Genomic DNA, 18,939 nt, shown 5'->3' with positions numbered 1-18,939 from the left:
GTATTTGAGCAAATTGTCAGCTTTTACATTTTGGATCCAGGATGGGGGGGGAGAGTTAGCAGTGTAGGCCTTTCAGCTCATTGTCTCTGAGGGACAGCCATCCTTGGTCTGATGGCAAGTCGTGACAGTGTGAAAGTGCGGCGATTTTACAGTCGTCAGAGGGATGTGTGGTCGCTTGGAATCAGTGTTCTTATGCAAGCATGGCCGTACAAATTACTTTGTGTTTTCCCTGTCCATTGAGAGGCGGAGGGATTACATCAGGGTGAAATTATGTACAAAAATCCAGATCAGTTTTGTCTTACGGTTTGGCCCTTGAGAGGGCTTGATTGTTGAGGCATAGTTGTTCTTCAGCGGTGATGAGCACCTTGTTATGCGCTTGCACATTCTCCACATCTTAAATTTTGTTAGGGTATGGAGGTTTTTTGACCATTGGTGTATAGAAAATTGTCATCCTTCCAAGGTGGCAATATCATTCATTTTGGAATTTCTGCGAGAAGTTTGGCTAAAAGGTTAGCCCGCAACACATAGCAGCTCTGGCATGTTAACGGGAGTGAGTTAATGGTAGACTTCTTTCATCTCTTACAGATGTTGCAAGATTTTTGAAAGAGGTCATACATATTTGACCTCCATTGCGGATACCTGTTTCCCTCTGAATTCTAAATTTTGGTGTGACCTTCTTGGCAGGACCTGCCTTTCGTCCTCTATGTAATCTTAACTTAACTCTTGCTTACCTAGAAGGCAGTAGCCTGTTCATGTCGAGAGCCACCTTATTGATTATCCAGGCCAGGGTGAAAATCCAGACAGTTTCTTCCTCTTTTTTGCCGAAAGTGTTTTCAGACTTCCATATGAATCACTTTGTCCCTGCTGTCGTTGGACAGGTCTGGGGATGAGCAAGAATTTTGTTTCTTTACGGTATCTAAAGGTTATCTCACTCTTGCGAAAGATGGTTCTTCTTTTCAGTCAATTACAATATAGAGCAACACCTCTCTAAAATTACCAAAAACAAAAAAAGAGGGAAAATCAAAACCTTCCAAAAAAATGAATTTGTTTTTATAGGAAATTTTACTTGATAAACTTCTGTTAACTTATGAAGGAATTGATGGTATCAGAAAAAATAATGCAACAATAATAATCTGCTGTCTCTCGTCCGCAATGGGCCTTAAGCAGTATCAGCATTTCTTGTACTCTGAATTTAAATCATTTTCCATCAACATCAAAAATCTTTATAGACTAGGGGAGGAGCCAAGATGGCTGACGGTGAGGAACGCTGAGAAGAGCTCCTCTGCCGCGGTGGTTTTCTATTACCTTATTTTCTATTTCCTGGTTCCTCAAGATGCCACATACAAAGCATAAGGCCAAGCTGCGGGGGGCTAGTGATAGCTCCCCGAATTTGGGAGGCCAGCAGTCGCGGATAGGAGGCTTTTTCTCATCTACCCCAATTCGGCCCCCGGATGAGATCGCTGGCGGAGATGACGTGGGGCAAACGCCATCTCCGCAGAGCGAGAAGATATTGCTAACCCCAGGGGCACCTAAAACGCCTTTTCCTGGGAATGAGCTTGGAATCCATCTGCTCAGGGAGGAGAATTACTGAGCAGTAATAAATGGGGGGCCAATGGGAGGTGCAAGCACTGAAGTGCATGGGCCTAACCTGGAGGCAGCAGGAGGAGTGAGCTCGATTGGAGAGGTTGTCGAGAAGGCCACTACCGATCCTGTGAGTAGATCTTCGACCCCAAAAGTACTGCTCGAGGGCGAAATAAAGCATAGAGGTGGAGCAGATTGGAAGGCAATTCTACCCAACCTGGAAATTATTAAACCCTCAGTAATAACTTTAGAAGTTCTCTGGCAGTTAATAAAATCATTGGAAATGTCAATTCTCAACCTTACAAGTGTGTTTGTGGAAACAAATATAAAAGTTTCAGCTAATGAGAATTCTATCTCTCAGTGCGGGACTAAGTTAAATGTTCTAGAATCAAAGTTTATTGAATTTAGAGAAATACAATCTAATATGGTTTGGTCAGATTTAATAACTGAAAAAAGGTTGGAGAATATTGAAAATAATTTGAGGAGTTGTAATCTCCGTGTGGTAAATTTTCCCTTTTATTAAATCTTTGCCTGTTAACGAGTTGTTTAAAAGTTACCTGTCGCAGGTTTTGAAATTGCCTGAACCCACCATGCCGGTGATTACAAAAATTTATTACTTACCCAAGTCTGATGGTTTGAAATCGAATAATATTTTAGAAGAAGCCTCATTAAATCTGACTCAGATATTGGAACAGTCGCATGAGATGGTCGTTAATAAACGTGGAACTTTATTGGTTACATTCGCATTTCTTTCTGATCGAAATACCATCTTAAGATTATTCTTTCGTAATCGTGAATTGTTGTTCTACGGACAGAAACTGTGGATCTACTCCAATGTGACGAGGCAAACACAACTCCGGAGAAAAAAAAATTCCTGTTAATGCGAGACGAGGCTATATCCAAAGGGACTACTAATTTTATGTTGCAGTATCCATGCAAATGTAAAATCAAGTTGGGAGATGTTAAATATCTTTTCTTTTTTTTTTTTTTTTTTTTTTTAACTGTTTCAACTACGGGTCCTCCTAGACTCACACACCTAGTAGCTCTGAATGTTTAGGCAAAGTAATATTGTGGAATACGTTTACTCACTTTCATATTTCTTATGTATTTCATGGTTTATTGCTCTTTATAAGGCTGTCCCCCCTTGCTACCTGTTTGTGTATGAGGCATATAATGTATTCTTCTTTTGAGAATTTCTTGTAACAAGATCTGTTAATGCTCATTTTCTTGACTGTTATCTTTAAGATGTTTATTATTGATATCTTATTGTAAAAGCAATAAAAAAAACAAAAACTTTATAGACGAGGTTTGCGGTAGATGATTTAAACCAATGGTGTACAGTTATCTGATACTGCCTGAGGCCCATTGCGGGCAGGAGACAGTAGATTAAGTCTATTACACCAACTTTTTGATCTCTCTCTGCAAAAAAAATAAATAAATTTCCGGATTTTGGAGAATATTTTTTTTTATGTGTATATATAATATATATATATATATTTTTTTTTTTTTTACTTTTTCCCTCTTTTGGTAGCTTATGTTACAGTTTTGACAGGTGTGGCTCTGATTTTTTTTTTTTATACACAGATGGCAGAAGTCATTCTTCCTTTTAGGAGGAGTAAGAGACCAGGAACAAAATGCTAGTCATTCTCCAGTTCATGGAGCTTCAAAAGGAAATTGTGGCAGTCCCAATGCATGAAGATGTGAGAGAAACCCTCTGTTACTCCCATTAATAAGAAGGATAGGATTTATCTCGCCCAGACAGCTCTCAGATTTGAGAAGACAGCTACTGCACCAGTCTGTGGTGGTCAAATCCACTTTCAAGACAGCCAAGTGGACCCAAACCCATTCCTTATTTTATCCTGGGAAGGATTCTAGAACTTTGCTTATTCTAGGCAAGAGATTTTTAGGGGGCTATGTTTAATGCCCACATAGCCTCTTTCCAGCTCTTCGTAGGCCAGTGCATGTGGGAGCTACTGAAGTAGATGCAGGAAGTGGCAAAGTAGCATGTTGACTTGCTAGTATACAAGGGTATGGAGTGTGGAAAACACATGATCAGATCATCCTTTGATGAAAACGGCATCAAAAATCTGTTGTGGGGATTGGGCCTGCAGGCTGGCCTGAAACTTCTGATCTAAGGTTAGCAAAACCTCACTGACACACCATGTACTGAAGATAATCTCTTTAGAGATAGTTAAGGAAGCGGCGGCCCAGATCAGTGAACACTGTGCAGTGCTTCAACAACTCTCCACAGCTATTTCAGGCCCACGCTTCTCAGCTAACAAGTACTCAAGTGTGGGGCCAAGGTAACACTTCTGTCAACCAATGGTGTATTTTTTCTGCCCCCTCTATCCCGTCAACAGTAAGTCCCTTGTATTTGATTGAGGCAGCTGAGGGCCCCTAAGCCACAGCCAACACCCCAGTCAGATCCTGGAATGGGGTTTTGACTGGGTCATAGAAACATAGCCCAGATCCCAATATCTGTGCCAGAGGACCTTCCAGTCAAGGCAGGCTGAGGTTTTATGTAAAGTGTTGGCCCAGTGTAACTTTACACATGGTCCTCAGCATAATAAGGAAGGGATACAGATTAGCTTATTGGATGTCCCTCCAAATTGGCCACCTGACCCTTCTTGAGGAATGTCTCAGCATCAGGGCGTGCTGTAGAAGGAACTCCCCTCTCTTTTAGAGACTGATGGAAAAGGAGGGTGTTTCCAAAGGAACACACAGTCTTCATCTCATCTTAGACCTAAGGGCCCTGAACAAATTCATAAAAAAGGAAAAGTGTAAGATGGTTTCCCTGGGCATCTTGATCCCTTTTCTCAAAAAAGGGGATTGGCTATATTGTCTTATTCTGAAGGATGCTTACACTCACATAAAGAGATTTCCAGGTTACAGAAAATATGGAGATTTTGTCAGAGGACTGCCACTTCCAGCATTGTGTGCTTCCCTTAGGCTACTGTCTACCTTGTATGTCTTCACAGAATGTCTTGTGGTGGCGGTGCACGTATTTTTGTGCTCAAATTAGTGGCTGATGAAAATCTCATCTCAGGCCGATGTCACAGAATCCATGCAAAGAACCATCTGGGTTGGAGTTGCTAGGTAGGGTTCATCATCAACTACCCCAAGTCCCACTTGAGCCCATTATCTCAACTGAAATTTATAGAAGCACTGCTAGACAAAACTCTGGTAAAAGCGTTCCTCCCTCATCACTGGGCTATCACGTCAGTTTCTGCAGTGGAGAGCATTCAAGTGAGCAGACATCAGCTTGGGACATGTTGAAGTTGTTGGGCTTCATGGAATCAACAGTTTGTTACTCCCTTGACACTTCTTCATATGAGAAGTTCCTAATGGATCCTCAGATTACAGTGGCTTCAGGCCACTCAGGATTTTCGAGACATCTGCATTGCCCAATGGCTAAAGCACTCCCTGTCCTGGTGGTTTTCATTTCAGTCTGACAGATGCATACCTTTCCAAGTTCCTGTAGTCAAAATTCTTCTGACCATGGCTATGGCTAACCTGGGGAAGGAGCCTATTAGAAGGGCTCTGCACCCAAGATCTTTGATCTGTTCAGGAAAAGCTTCATCAGATAAACTGCCTGAAGCTAAGGAACTCTGAAGGGGCCCTGTGTGGACATATGGCATTATGGTATGCTACACATGGCCCAGTGGAGCATGCTCTAAAAGTTCTGTGCCATTCTCTATCTGATGACATCCACTTGTGAGGATTGACATCCTGCTGTCCTCTGAGAGCACCTATTACAGGTAAACAACTCTACTTTGTGATGTGCTTGCAGAGCCACCCATGTATTGAATCTTTCTGTATCATATGTCATCTTATTTGCAACCTTCTCATTTTTCCTTCTCCAGAACAGCAGTTTGGCCTCTGTCATAATAGGAGTCATACAGGTGATTTTCACAGCGGTTGCAGCACTCATCATGGACAGAGCAGGCCGAAAAGTATTGCTTGTGCTGTCAGGTAAGACAAAGGAAGAAACTTGTGCATTTGAAAGTGTTTACAGGTTGAAGGCAATAATCATTTTTATTTGGGTAAACATGATTTGGTTATTGCCCCCCCCCCCCAACCCCACCTCCTCATGCTCTGTTCACAAAGTGTATTTTGGCCTACATAAAAAATGGGATGGGGACAAGTTAAGGGATTAAAATTATGTGCGGACACACATACAATTTTCTCCAACTTCCATGCATGTGCAAAGTACATGGGTATTTTTTATACCATTTTGCACGCCACCAAATTTTCAAAGGGAAAATCTGAGAGGCGTAGAAGCAGTGTGATGGAAAGAGAACCCATTTATTCACTCAGCAGCATGCTTATGCCATAAGTTTCAATTTTCAGACCGTATGTGGGGAAATCCTCTTCATCTAGGCAAGCCAATCCACACCAGTTCATTGTACACTTCAACCAGCAGATGGAGACAGATAACAAAGACTCGCTGATGTCACCCTCATATAGCTTAGCTCAGGCGCCAGCCAGCCAGTTTTTCTCAGTCTCTAGCAGGTCATGGATATGCATCCGTGCTTGTGAATCTTGGCCTGCCTGGATTGAACAGGCCAGTTTGACCTCCTGTGGTGAAAGCAATAGCTCCCTCTCTGAGTGTCTGAGAAACAATCTCAGGAGACAAACAAAAATAGGACAGGATTGAGCTGAAGGCTGCAGCCTTAGCTCTGGGCAGCAGACAAGATCCGGTAGGGCAAGGAGACCTTGGGCTTAGCCCTGCTTCATAGTCCTCTTCTCTCTCCTTCTGCTCTCTCCTTGCCTTTCTTATTTTGCCAGTTTTGTGTATGGAAAGTTTATTGGAGGGGGGAAGCATGTGTATCGCAGTGCTGGGAGCAGTTGCCCACAATCTTTTGCAGGCCGAGCAGCAGTCAGCTGCGATAGCAGCCATGGAATTCAGGAGTGCTGTGTGGCTAATTTTAGAACCAGCCAAGATTGTGGCAAAGCCACATGCGGCAGGTGCCATTTTTATTGGCAGGAACTGCAGTAGGACGTGTTTGATCAGCTTTTAGAGAGAGAGAAAAAGTGACATGGCATAGGAGGGGCGTTGCAGGAAGAAGCTTTGCATTTGCTCAACATGCCATATGAGGGTTCTTGGTCCCAGGAGGTCCAACAGTGGGTGGAGTCCTAGGGGGTTGTCTCTACAGAGGAGTTTGTTCTGCAGGGATCTCAGAAGCCCCCGCTTTACAGGCAGAGATTATGGCAGTGGCTCGTATCAGAGCAGCTGAGGAGTCTTCTCCGCCCTCTCTCCTGCCAATCCCCTTGGGAATGGGCTCCGAGAGGGTTTTGCCTACCCTGGGGATGGATCTTCCTGCCATTTCATGGGTGGAATTTAAGGGTCTTCAGGCCTTCTGTCAGGTGCAAGGAGCTCCATGGGAAGAGGCTAGGGATCACCTGCTTCAGAAGACTCCGTCCTTAGGACCTAGAAAGCGTTCCAAGGAGTCCTTTTCTTCTTTGAGGAGAAAGAAGAGAAGGAGGGAGAAGGCAAGCGCAGGGATCCTTCAGGAGACTCAGATGGGGAGTCAGACTCCTCGGGGGGGGGGGGAAATCCTGACGATCCATTATTGGAAGAGGGGGAGATTCCCCCAGGTGCCGAGCCTCATAGAACTATGCTGCGGCTTTTTCACAGGGACGAGAAGTCTGGTTTAATTTTACAGGCCTTGAAAGTCCTTGGGTGTGAGGAGATCTTGCCAGCAGCAGCCAAAGATCTGTTGCGACCGTCGCTGCCCGACATCTCCACTACGCCCACCTTACCTCTTTGGCGACTCCCTCTTTGCCTGTTGGAAGTTTGGCTGCCGTGGCGTCATCTTGCCGTTCCCCTCCTGCGTCCCCGGACCGGCTGGACGCTGCACACCACCATGTTTTCCAGCAGCCTAAGGGCGCGCGCGCGGCTCCGACTCAAGTACCAGCAGTGGCGCGAACCTCAGATAAACTGCCCTCCAGCTCCGGAACCCTGTATTCCTCCCAGTGAAGTTTTGGGGGTCCATCCTCCTGTGCCAGAGAGAGGCGGTCACCTGTCTCAGTTTTATTGGAGGTGGACCCACATCACTTCCAACCAGTGGGTTTTAGAATTGGTGCATGACAGATATGCTTTGGAAATTATCCGTCCTCTCTGACGCTTTTATGGTTTCCCCCTGTAACTCTGTAGAAAAGAAGTCTGTGGACCAGAACATGCTGCAATGGTTGCTCGCCCTAAAGGTTCCATTTCCAAAGGATCAGGAGGGCACAGGGAGCTATTTCATTTACTTCATGGTTTCCAAGAAAAGAGGGTTCATTTCGACTTATTCTGGATCTCAAGGGGGTCAATCGGGCCTTCCAGGTTACCCATTTTCGGATGGAAATGTTAAGATCGGTTATCAAGGCAGTGAAGAAGGGATAATTTCTCACTTCTCTGGACCTTTTGGAAGCTTACCTTCATATTCCAATTTTCAAGCAGCATCAGCGATATCTGCGCTTTGCAATGTTAGGTCAGCACTACCAGTTTCCAAGCATTGCCCTTTGGTTTGGCCAAGGCACCCAGGACTTTTTCCAAGGTGATGGTAGTTGTGGCCACAGCCCTCAAAAAGGAGAGCATTATAATTCATCCATACTTGGATGATTGACTAAGCAGAGCCAAGTTGTTGGAAGAGAAGCTGGTTTAGTTATTGCAGCACCTGTGGTGGATAGTGAACTTAGCCAAGACGGACCTACAGCCATCTCAGGTCCTGGAGTATCTAGGCATCTAATTTCGGACATGGCGCAAGGCAAGGTGTTTCTCCTGGCATTTCGCATTCAGAAGATCTGGTGTCAGGTCTGGGGCCTGTGTGCAGCGACTGGCCAGTCAGCCTGGCCGTATCTGCAGATGTTGGGATTTATGGCTACGATGATTGAGGTTGCACCTTGGGTGCATGCTCATATGCGTCCTCTGCAGTAGTCTCTGCTTTCTCGATGGAATCCCCAGTCTCAGCAATACAATGTGATGCTGACCTTGTTACCGGAGGTGAGGCGGAAGCTTCTGTGGTGGTTGAGAAGAGAGCATCTAGAAAAAAAGGTATGGTTTAGAGACTCACGACTTGCTGTTGTATGGTCACCACAAATGCAAGTCTCCAGGGCTGGGGAGCACATTGACAGGAGTTGGTGGCACATGGGCAGTGGACTCCCAAAGGGGCAGTTTGGTCCATCAATCAACTGGAGGCATGGGCGATTCGACTATATTTCCTTCAGTTAGAAGGAAAGGCGGTGAAAGTTGTCAGACAACATGACTGCGGTGGCGTACATAAATCACCAAGGAGGGACTCAAAGTTGACAGGTCTTTCTAGAAATGAATGTCCTTCTGCCATGGGTGGAACTTCATTTACAGGCACTGTCAGCCTCCCATATAGCAGGAGTAGACAACATACAGGCAGATTATCTCAGTTGTCATGAGTTGAATCCGGGAAAATGGGAACTGGCTCCCGAAGTGTTTTATCTTCTCGTGGATTGCTGGGGGGTGTCCCTTTCTGGATATAATGGTGACTCTCAAGAACATGAAAGTGGAAAGATTTTACAGTCAGACAAGGGATGTTCAAGCTTTGAGTGGATGTCCTAGTTCAGGCATGGCCACAAGGGAAGTTACTCTAAGCATTTCTGCCATGGCCCGTGATCAGCCATTTGTTGCAGAAAATAACGCAACATCCAGGCATGGTGCTTCTGGTGTCCCCGGATTAGCCGCACAGGCTATGGTATGCAGATCTGTGGTGTCTTCTGATGGGGGACCTTGGCAACTCTATCTTCTCAGGGGGTAGTTGCAGGGACCAATTTTTCACAACAATCCAAGTCAATTTTGTCTTAGTTTGGCCCATGAGAGGTCTAGGCTCTTAAAGTGAAGTTACTCAAGGGCAGTGGTGGAAACTGAGAGCGTGCAAGTTTTCCACCTCCTTGGCATATATTCACGTTTGGCAGGTTTTTGAGTATTAGTGTCGGAATCACACTTTTTTGCCTGCTTTGGCGTCTGTTTCCTTAATCTTGGAATTTTTACGAGAAGATCTGAGTAGCTTTGAACATGCTGAAGGTGCAGGTAGCTGCTATAGCCTGTTATCGGGGGCAGTGTACAGGGGAGACCACTCTACTCACCCAGATGTATCTAGGTTCTTGAAGGGAGTAAAACACCTTAGACCTCCCTTGTGTTTCCTGGTACCCTTGTGGGATTTGAATCTGGTTCTCTCCTTTCTGGCAAGTTTGACCTTTCATCCTCTTTGGGGTATTTCCTTGCAGTTACTGACTCTGAAGATGGTGTTTTTGGTGGCTATTTGTTCTGCAGGGTGGATTTTGGAATTGCAAGCCTTGTCGTGTAAAGATCCTTTTTTGATTATCACTCCGGATAAGGTGCAGATTCAGATGGTACCTGCCTTTCTTCCGAAGGTGGTTTCAGAGTTTCACTTAAACCAATTAGTTGTGTTATCATCCTTGGATAAGGATATGGATGGTCAGGAATACAGGAAATTGTGGCTGTTGGAAGTGCGGCGGTATGTTTTGCATTAACTGGAGGTTATAAACAAGTTTCAGAAATCAGATAGGCTTTTTGTTTTTCACTGGGGAGTGATGAAGGGGGAGGCAGCTTCTCGGGGCACGGTGGCTCGTTAGGTTGATTACACTACTTCCTTAATCTAAATGGATTTCAGGAAGCTTCTTCCAAGACAAGTCAGAGCGCATTCGACCCAGGCTCAGGTGGTTTCCTGGGCAGAATTGTTTGGTTTCTCTGGCAGAGATCTGTAGAGCGACGACGTGGTCTTCTTTGCATATGTTTGCCAGGTGTTACCAACTGGATGTAGGAGGATTCTGCCTTTGCTAGGGCAGTGCTGCTTGGGCCTCATGCAGCCTTCTGCCCTTTGGTACATCCCACTGGTGAGGACTGTCTTGCCTGGATGAAGAGGAAGGTGAAATTACTTCTTACTTATTTTCCTTTCCTTGAAGTAAGGCAAGCCACCTTCCCACCCTGGGCTGCCTTGAGGTGGCCAACTGTCTTCTGTGTTGCTAGATCCTTGTCTAGAAAGGAATGAGGTTCCAGGATCTTTCATTCAGATGATCTCCCACAAATTGGATAAGTGAGTTCCGTTCTAAGATATTCCGATTGTCCTATGGGACTATTGTTAGTGGAGCTGAATCCAATATTTGTTTAAAAAAAAAAAAAAAAAAATTAAAAGAATCCACAAGATTACGTTGAAGAGTATTGTAAGATGCAGTGTTATTGTTAATGTTTAATGGTTAGTGTCCACGGTTTGCTTTTGGAGAAATACTGGCTGGTTGGTGCCTGAGCAGAGCTATATGAAGATGACATCAGCAAATCTTTGCTCTCAGCCTCCGTCTGCTGGTTGGAGTGCACAACCCACTGGTATAGACTGGCTTGCCTTACTTCGAGGAAAGGAAATTATCAGGTAAGAAGTAATTTCACCATTCACTCAGCAGCATGCATATGGCATCAATTCCATTTTCAGACACCATAAATGGGGAATTCTGTGCGATGCTTTATTCAAGTAAATAGATCCAGTTATTTTATTTACTTCTGCAAGCTTATCCAGGCTAGTTTGGAGTTGAAGGTCACTCCCATTTCACAAATTATTGCAGCCAGAAAGTTGATTGTCTGTGAAAGTTTCTGTCTTTGACTTCCATACTCTTCCACCTAGAACCCTTTCTTCCTCCCACTCCCTCCCCCAAATAGCTGCAAGAAAATTATTCAACCTGAATATAAGATGCAAATCCTGATATGAAAGATCTCAGTTGTTTGTCACAGCCAACCTCACCTACTTCGTTTATGCAGACGACATTCAAATTCTACTCCCCATAACAAAATCCATTGAACTCACCATGGAAAGATGGAACAAACTCAGTTCAAAACTTTCCCAACTGCTATCTCAACTATCTCTCTGCCTCAACCAAGCCAAAACAGAAATCATTCACATCCAGGACGACCGTCCCTCTTCCCCCCCCCTCGAGAGCACCCCCTCAAACAACCCAGGAAGCGCAAACAACACGGGGATGCCAAACTTATCAAGAACATCACTCACACCATCCACAAAAAACCTAGGAGTAACTATCGACAGCCAACTCAACTTTAAACGACACATCTCCAATACAATCAAAGATGGATTTTTCAAACTTCAAACACTTAAAAAAACTCAAACCTCTCCTCCAACCACATGATTTCCGAACAGTACTGCAATCAATTATTTTCTCAAAACTCGACTACTGCAACTCCCTCCTCCTTGGACTTCCTGAAATCCACATCAAGCCCCTCCAAGTACTACAAAACGCCGCCGCCAGAATTATCACCAATCACAGAAAATCCTCCCACATCACACCCACCCTCAAAGACCTCCACTGGCTGCCCATCACACAAAGAATCCAGTATAAAACCCTCACCCTTCTTCACAAAAAAATAAACAGAATGGTCTGGCTAAACAACACCATCCAACCATATATCACACAAAGAACTCTCAGATCCTCCAACTCAGGTCTCCTCTCCATCCCAACCCTTAAAAATGCTCACCTCAATACAACACGCAAACGAGCCATTACAATAGCTGGCCCTACCCTGTGGAACTCCCTCCCCACACATCTCAGAAACGAACCCTCACCTCAAGTCTTTAAAAAACAGCTCAAAACATGGCTGTTCTTGAAAGCCTTCCCTCCTGAACCCCAACATCCTAAAATACATGTTCTTGAAAGACTCCCCGCATAACTACTACCCTGCACTAACGCATAACCCCCCCTCCCCCTCCCTATCCTCCCATTTCCCTGTCCCCATTCTACTCGTAACCAAGTCATATTGTACATATTGTATATAGGCTATATGCCACATCTCTATACCCACTTTTTAATTTTATTCATCTGTTACAATGTTTCATATATTAATTGTTTAATCAACTGTTATCTTGTTACAATGTAAAATAGGGCAGTTCCCGCTCTATTCAACCTGTTATCTGGAAACCGATGTGATATCTCGATCGAATGTCGGTATACAAAAGAAATAAATAAATAATAAATAAATAAGCTGTAATGGGGCAGATACTAAGGAAGCATCTGCAGCTCCTCAGATTTGAAGACTGGATGTCTGCAAAGCTTATTTTAAAATATGGAATATATTAGCAATAGAGAGTAAAGGCAAAGAGGCCAACTGCTCCTTTATAAATAAATTTTAAGTTGCTTGTGTAAAAAGGCCCATATATATGAGTAGTACTTGTTTTAAAACTGTAAAGATATATGCATGTATATGTGTGCTCATGCAAAAGGGGCGGGTCAGTAGCGGGCAGGGCCAGCATTTACGCAGCGCATGCCGGGCTGTTAATCTGCACAAGTTTACTTCTGCTCTTTTTTCAGGTATAAATCTGAGTAAAACGGGTTTTAGCCAAAAAAACTGACTGCGTGAGGAGTCTGGGTAAACTGAGGGGAGTGCAAAACCAGAGGGGTCTTAATGACCTAGAGGTGGACTAAGTGGTGAAACTGGTTATTTCCTTCACAGTGCATGTTTTAAAAAGGGCTCACTTGAGTTTGTAAAAGCTGACAAGTCCTAAGGAAAGACACGTGAAAAACATTTCCTTGAGTAACTGCTTAAAATTAGGAGCACACACATGCAAGCTAGCCATGTTTTATATTATACATGCGCACTTGTGCAGATGATTTAAAATTCCATTGTATGTGCGCTCACACCTATGCATACTTATGTGGGCACATACATGTTCTCTTTAAAGTTAAGGTCCCTGAGAACTAGTTTCAAAGCCATTTCTTTTGGGTAAATAGTGATTTATGTGCATAAATTGGCTGTCTGAAAATTGCCCTCCCTCAATGTGGCTAAAAGCATTTTCTAGCCACATATAGGAAAAGACATTCCTGGGGATGTATTTTTGGCAGGATAGAAAAATCCCACACACAGATTATATTTTCAAGTCTACGTATGTTCAGGCTAATTTTAAATGAGCGCATGGGTGCCCATGCATGTGCATATCTGTTCGCAAGCAGAGATACGCTTGAATTTTAAATTATGCTCCTAATTTTAAATGGTTATTCAAGCAAACCTACTTTTTGAGTCTTCTATAGCAGTTGTCACCAACCTTTTTTGCACCAGGGACCGGCTTCAAGCAAGACCATTTTTCCAGGGCGGGGCAGGGGCGGGGCTTTGGTCATGAGGGCTGGGTTATGGAGGGGGTTGGATTTTAGTGCACACTTATCATTTAATTATGACATTTATAATGTGAATGTGACTCAACTCACCATAGGTTCTCATATGCATGGCGCACTGACCCATGATCGTCATGGGGCTAGATGTAAAAGTACAGTTTGTATCCACGGGAACCCCCCTGACCCACAATAATGGATGTAAAGCAGAATTATGATATTCCCCATACAACTCACCCTACAAAAAAGATGTTCTGGTGACATCTCAGTAACAGTAACTCAAACTCCTTCTACTTCCAGGCTCAATAGCCCTACTTATGAAAAGACAGCAGTTTACCACCAATGCATGTCCTCTTGAGAAAACACAACAAATAAGACCGATACAAACGCTTACATGCTAGCAAAATATTTCATCTCGGTAACAGACACAGAACCGACCTAACATACTCCCAGGATCTGTAGTAATGCACATAAACTAATCTGCACACAGTTACACCTGTATTATGGAATACACTCAAACTGGAGCAACCCTATCTATGAAAAGGCAACACTACAAATATTAAATCAGGTCCTAAAAACCAATACACCTCTTATTAGGAAAACAGAACTAGCAAGCAGCTATAGATCCCCACACAGAAATAATTGTAAAACTATACTAATAAGCAGAATAAATGTTTCAAAACAGCTATGAACAGAATAACATCCAACAATTAAAACTCATAAAAACTATTAAACATTCTCCAAACACCAATAAAATATTTCAAAAAAGCAGACATCACACAATTAAAATGGCAGTCAAGAAAAATAAACTTAAAAAGCTACTTTTACTTACCCCCTCCAGCAGCTGTCCTACTCCCCTTCCCTGCAGGCCGTGGCACACACCAGAAGCAGCAGTAGAAGCTAAGCTCTATACTTATGGTCCTCTTCCTTAGTGCCCATGACTCACACACACACCATACCAGTCATGCCCCCATGACCAGTTTCTGTCTCTCACACACCAATCATCTCCCAAACAGTCTTTGGCACACACACACCAGTCACCTTCCTGAACAGTTTCTCTCATGCCATGCATACACACACACACACACACACACACACACACAGGCTTCCCACTCCCGTGTTCTACTTACATATATGGGCTTCTCACTCTCATAATCACTTTCTCTGTCTCTGTCTCTCTCTCACACACACACACACTCACCAGTCTCTCACTCCCATGTTCTCTTTCAGATATACAGGCTTCTCCCTCCCATGATGTGTCTCACACACACCCAGGTTTCTCACTCCCATGCTCACTCTTCACATGCACAGGCTTCTCATTCCCAAAATCACTTTATTTCTCTCTCTCTCTCTCACACACACACACCAGTCACCTGATCTCGCTCATGCATACACACACACAGGCTTCCCACTCCCATGTTCTCTTTCAGATATACAGGCTTCTCCCTCCTATGCTGTGTCTCACACACACCCAGGTTTCTCACGACCATGCTCACTTCTCTTCACATGCACAGGCTTCTCATTCCTATAATCACTTTCTCTCTGTTACACACAAACCAGTCTCTCTCATTTCCATGCTCACTCTCCACGTGCACAGGCTTCTCATTCCCTGAATCACATTCTCTCACATTCACACACACCAGTCTTTTTCTCTCACACACACCGTCACCTTACCAAGCAGTCTCTCTCTCTCTCATGCATGCACACTCACCCAGGTTTCTCACTCCCATGCTTTCTTTCACCCCCACAACACCAGGCTTCTTACGCCCATGCTTTCTCACATACCCAGACTTCTCACTTCCATGCTTTTTCTCTCTCACACACACACATCGGTCACCTCCCTGACTAATGTCTCACACTCTCACATACACATCAGTCATCTCCCTGAGCAATCACTTTCATTGTCTCTCACATACACACACACACACACACACACACACACACACACACACACATCAGCTCTCTGACCAGTCAATCACACACACGCTGGCTGCCTGCTTCTCTCTCTTTCTCTCACTCACTTCCTCTCCCCTCCCCCCCACGAGCACAAACGGTAGCTGCACCACCTCCTCCTCCAGCCCCCGCAGGCCAAGAAAGAAGAATCCCATCGGCCGCGGGAGGCTCACGTTGCTGTCTCCTTTACCTATTATAGGCTGCTTCGATTGCTCGGGGGCCGATGCTGCTGTCGCTGCTGCTATTTTTTTATGCGGCACGGCTTTCTCCTTCCCGCGCACTGCGTATCACTTCCTGTTCCGGGTCAGAGGGAGAGGGGGGGGGGGGGGCGGGAAGAAGAAAAGGCCAGCCGCAGATGCCACAGCTTTTTTTTTTTTTTTTGCACCGCTGCCGTTCCCGCTGGGCTTGAACGTGCTGATAGCCCAGTGGCAACGGCAGCAGGGAAGGAAGAGCAGCGGGAGAGACCGGGAGCGCGCGACACACCTGCCGGTGTTTGGCGGCACCGCGGACCGGCAAAAAAACTCCCACGGCCCGGTCCCGGTCCGCGGACCGGTGGTTGGGGACCCCTGTTCTATAGGACACTGTTGGCTTTAACAGTCATGTAAGTGGATTTTAAAACTTGCTTGTGCAAGGGACATTCCCCAATTTTTCCAAATAGTCCACTAGTTTGCCCAGTGGTGAGGTCATCCAGATCCCTCGGGTTATTCATCCTGCATGCCTCCCAGTTGACAAGGACCCCTCACCCTGTCGTGTAAGTTCAAAAATGCAAGATCTGCAGACTTGCTCCTCATCAGGTGCAGCAGTAAAGTTACGTGGCTAATAAGCCACTGCGCGCTACAGCCTTCGGTTTTAAAATACAGAGTTACGTGCGTAACTGTTGATCTTGCCCCAGAACACCTAGCCCCGCCCTCAATTCCACCCTTTTTCTACCCCCTTTCTTTTCACTTGTGCGCACGCATATACATGCATAAATTCCAGCTATTAAAACATGCGTTGCTTGCATGCGGCCCAGATATTCACGTATGTTGGCATTTTAGCACAAGCAACGCTTTTAAAATCTACCCCTTTATTTTCTGTAGAAAATCTACCTGCCTATAAAGCAGGTGCAAAAGTTGTACAGCAAGTTTCAAAGTGAAAATGTTAATGTATTTTCTCTTTGAAAATGTGTATAACCTAATGGCAAAGTACCCACGGACTTGTCCCAAAGCGGATAATCTGAAAATTGCCTCCTTAATTCATGGAGTTGAGCTTAGGAATTGTTCAGAATTATTAGGACTTAATTGAAAAGGAATAGGGATTAAAACGGAGAATATCATAATGTCTCTGCATAGATCTATGGTGCAACCAGTTAAGAACATAAGAACATGCCATACTGGGTCAGACCAAGGGTCCATCAAGCCCAGCATCCTGTCTCCAACAGTGGCCAATCAAGCTACAAGTACCTGGCAAGTAGCCAAACACTAAGTAGATCCCATGTTACTGATGCCAGTAATAGCAGTGGGATTCTCTAAGACAACTTGATTAATAGCCATTAATAGACTTCTCCTCCATGAACTTATCCAAACCTTTTTTAAACCCAGCTATATAACTGCACTAACCAACGAATTCCAGAGCTTAATTGTGCATTGAGTGAAATAATTTTCTCAGATTAGTTTTGAATGTGCTACTTGCTAACTTTATGGAATGCTTCCTAATCCTTCAGTGTTTGCAGTTCTGGTTGCCCCATCTCACAAATACATAGCCAGATTATAAAAAAAATGCAGAAAAGGGCAATAAAAATGAAAAAGGGAAGCCCCCCCCCAAGTTGCATACCCTTGTTATATGTAACTTGTTATTGCCTTCTTGTTACATGGTTAACTATTTAGTTAATCCCTACGTTCCATGTAAACCGATCTGATATGAATCTTTTCATGAAGGTCGGTATATAAAAATGTTAAATAAATAAATAAATTGTCCTAATACCTAAAATACATTGCAAACTTCTAAAATATACATAAGAAAATAAAATATTTCCTAACTAAAACTATAACATACCTAAAATCAAACATCAATTCATGTCCTAAAACCCTTCAGATTGTACATCAAAGACCCTATCATGATTAAAAATAGTTAAAACACATGTTATTACAATCTAAAAATAACTTCTCAAAGTCTAAAAGTGACTACAAATCTAGTAACACAAAGATCTTTCTCTATGAGCATCTGTGCTTAAAATTCTTTGCAAGCGGCCTAGGTTGTCTTAAGGCTGACTCGAATAAGCTTTACTAAAAAACCAGGTCTTAAGATCTCATTTAAACCTTTTTAAGATTTGGCTCTTACCTCAAGGCTACTGGAAGCGAATTCCAAATTCCCGGGCCTGCTAAGGATAACGCTCTATCCCTCACCTGGTTAAGATGAGCGGACTGGACATTTGGTAAAGTTAGGAGACCCTTATTTGCTGAACGCAAATTTCTCTCCGGGACATGTAATTTTATTGCTGCATTTAGCCAATCTACCTGGTCAGCGAAAATCAGCTTATGCAGAATACACATAGCCTTAAATTTGATTCGGCAGCCAGTGTAACTTAATCAGGATCGGCGTGATATGTTCATTATTTCTAGTCCCTGTTAAAATTCTGGCCGCCATATTTGAATTATGTCAGTATTCAAGTAAGTTTCTCTATGGTTTATATGCAACTCTTGATTTCTTTTTGGGTGTTGTTGGGTAGACATTGATGTCTTCTCTAGGAACCAGTTTTCCGAGACATTGTAATAGCCACAGAACTCTGAATCTGCACACTTTTTCAAACTTCCTTTAAAAAATCAGTTCCTCTTCATCAGTCAGACCAGACCACTGGGTTATGCATGCCAACCGGCAGATGGAGGCAGAGATCATCAGGCTCACTGTCACTGGTGTCATAGTGGATAACACATTGAAATCGTCGGTTCAGTGTGCTGCGGCAGTCAAAAAAGCAAACAGAATGTTGGGAATTATTAGAAAGGGAATGGTGAATAAAACGGAAAATGTCACAATGCTTCTGTATCGCTCCATGGTGTGGCCCCACCTTGAATACTGTGTACAATTCTGGTCGCCGGATCTAAAAAAAAGATATAATTGCGATGGAGAAGGTACAGAGAAGGGCGACCAAAATTAGGGGAATGGAACAGCTCCCCTATGAGGAAACACTAAAGAGGTTAGGACTTTTCAGCTTGGAGAAGAGACAACTGAGGGGGGATATGATAGAGATGTTTAAAATCATGAGAGGTCTAGAACGGGTAGATGTGAATT

General features: G+C 43.9%; 1 protein-coding gene across 5 annotated transcripts in view; it reads left to right on the top strand.

Annotated features, from left to right (window-relative positions):
• The window catches only part of SLC2A8 (solute carrier family 2 member 8), a 128,343-nt gene that overhangs the window by 93,474 nt on the left and 15,930 nt on the right, over window positions 1-18,939 (top strand). For all 5 annotated transcript variants that reach the window (XM_029611870.1, XM_029611867.1, XM_029611868.1 and 2 more), the window contains one exon: window positions 5,445-5,553. In XM_029611870.1, the coding sequence (XP_029467730.1) occupies window positions 5,445-5,553 (109 nt within the window). The remainder of the gene's footprint in view (window positions 1-5,444; window positions 5,554-18,939) is intronic.

Source organism: Rhinatrema bivittatum, chromosome 8 (genome assembly GCF_901001135.1).
Source record: "Rhinatrema bivittatum chromosome 8, aRhiBiv1.1, whole genome shotgun sequence".
Classification (NCBI taxonomy): Eukaryota; Metazoa; Chordata; class Amphibia; order Gymnophiona; family Rhinatrematidae; genus Rhinatrema; species Rhinatrema bivittatum.
Note: the sequence above shows the minus strand (reverse complement) of the source record. Positions and strands in the feature narration are given on the sequence as shown.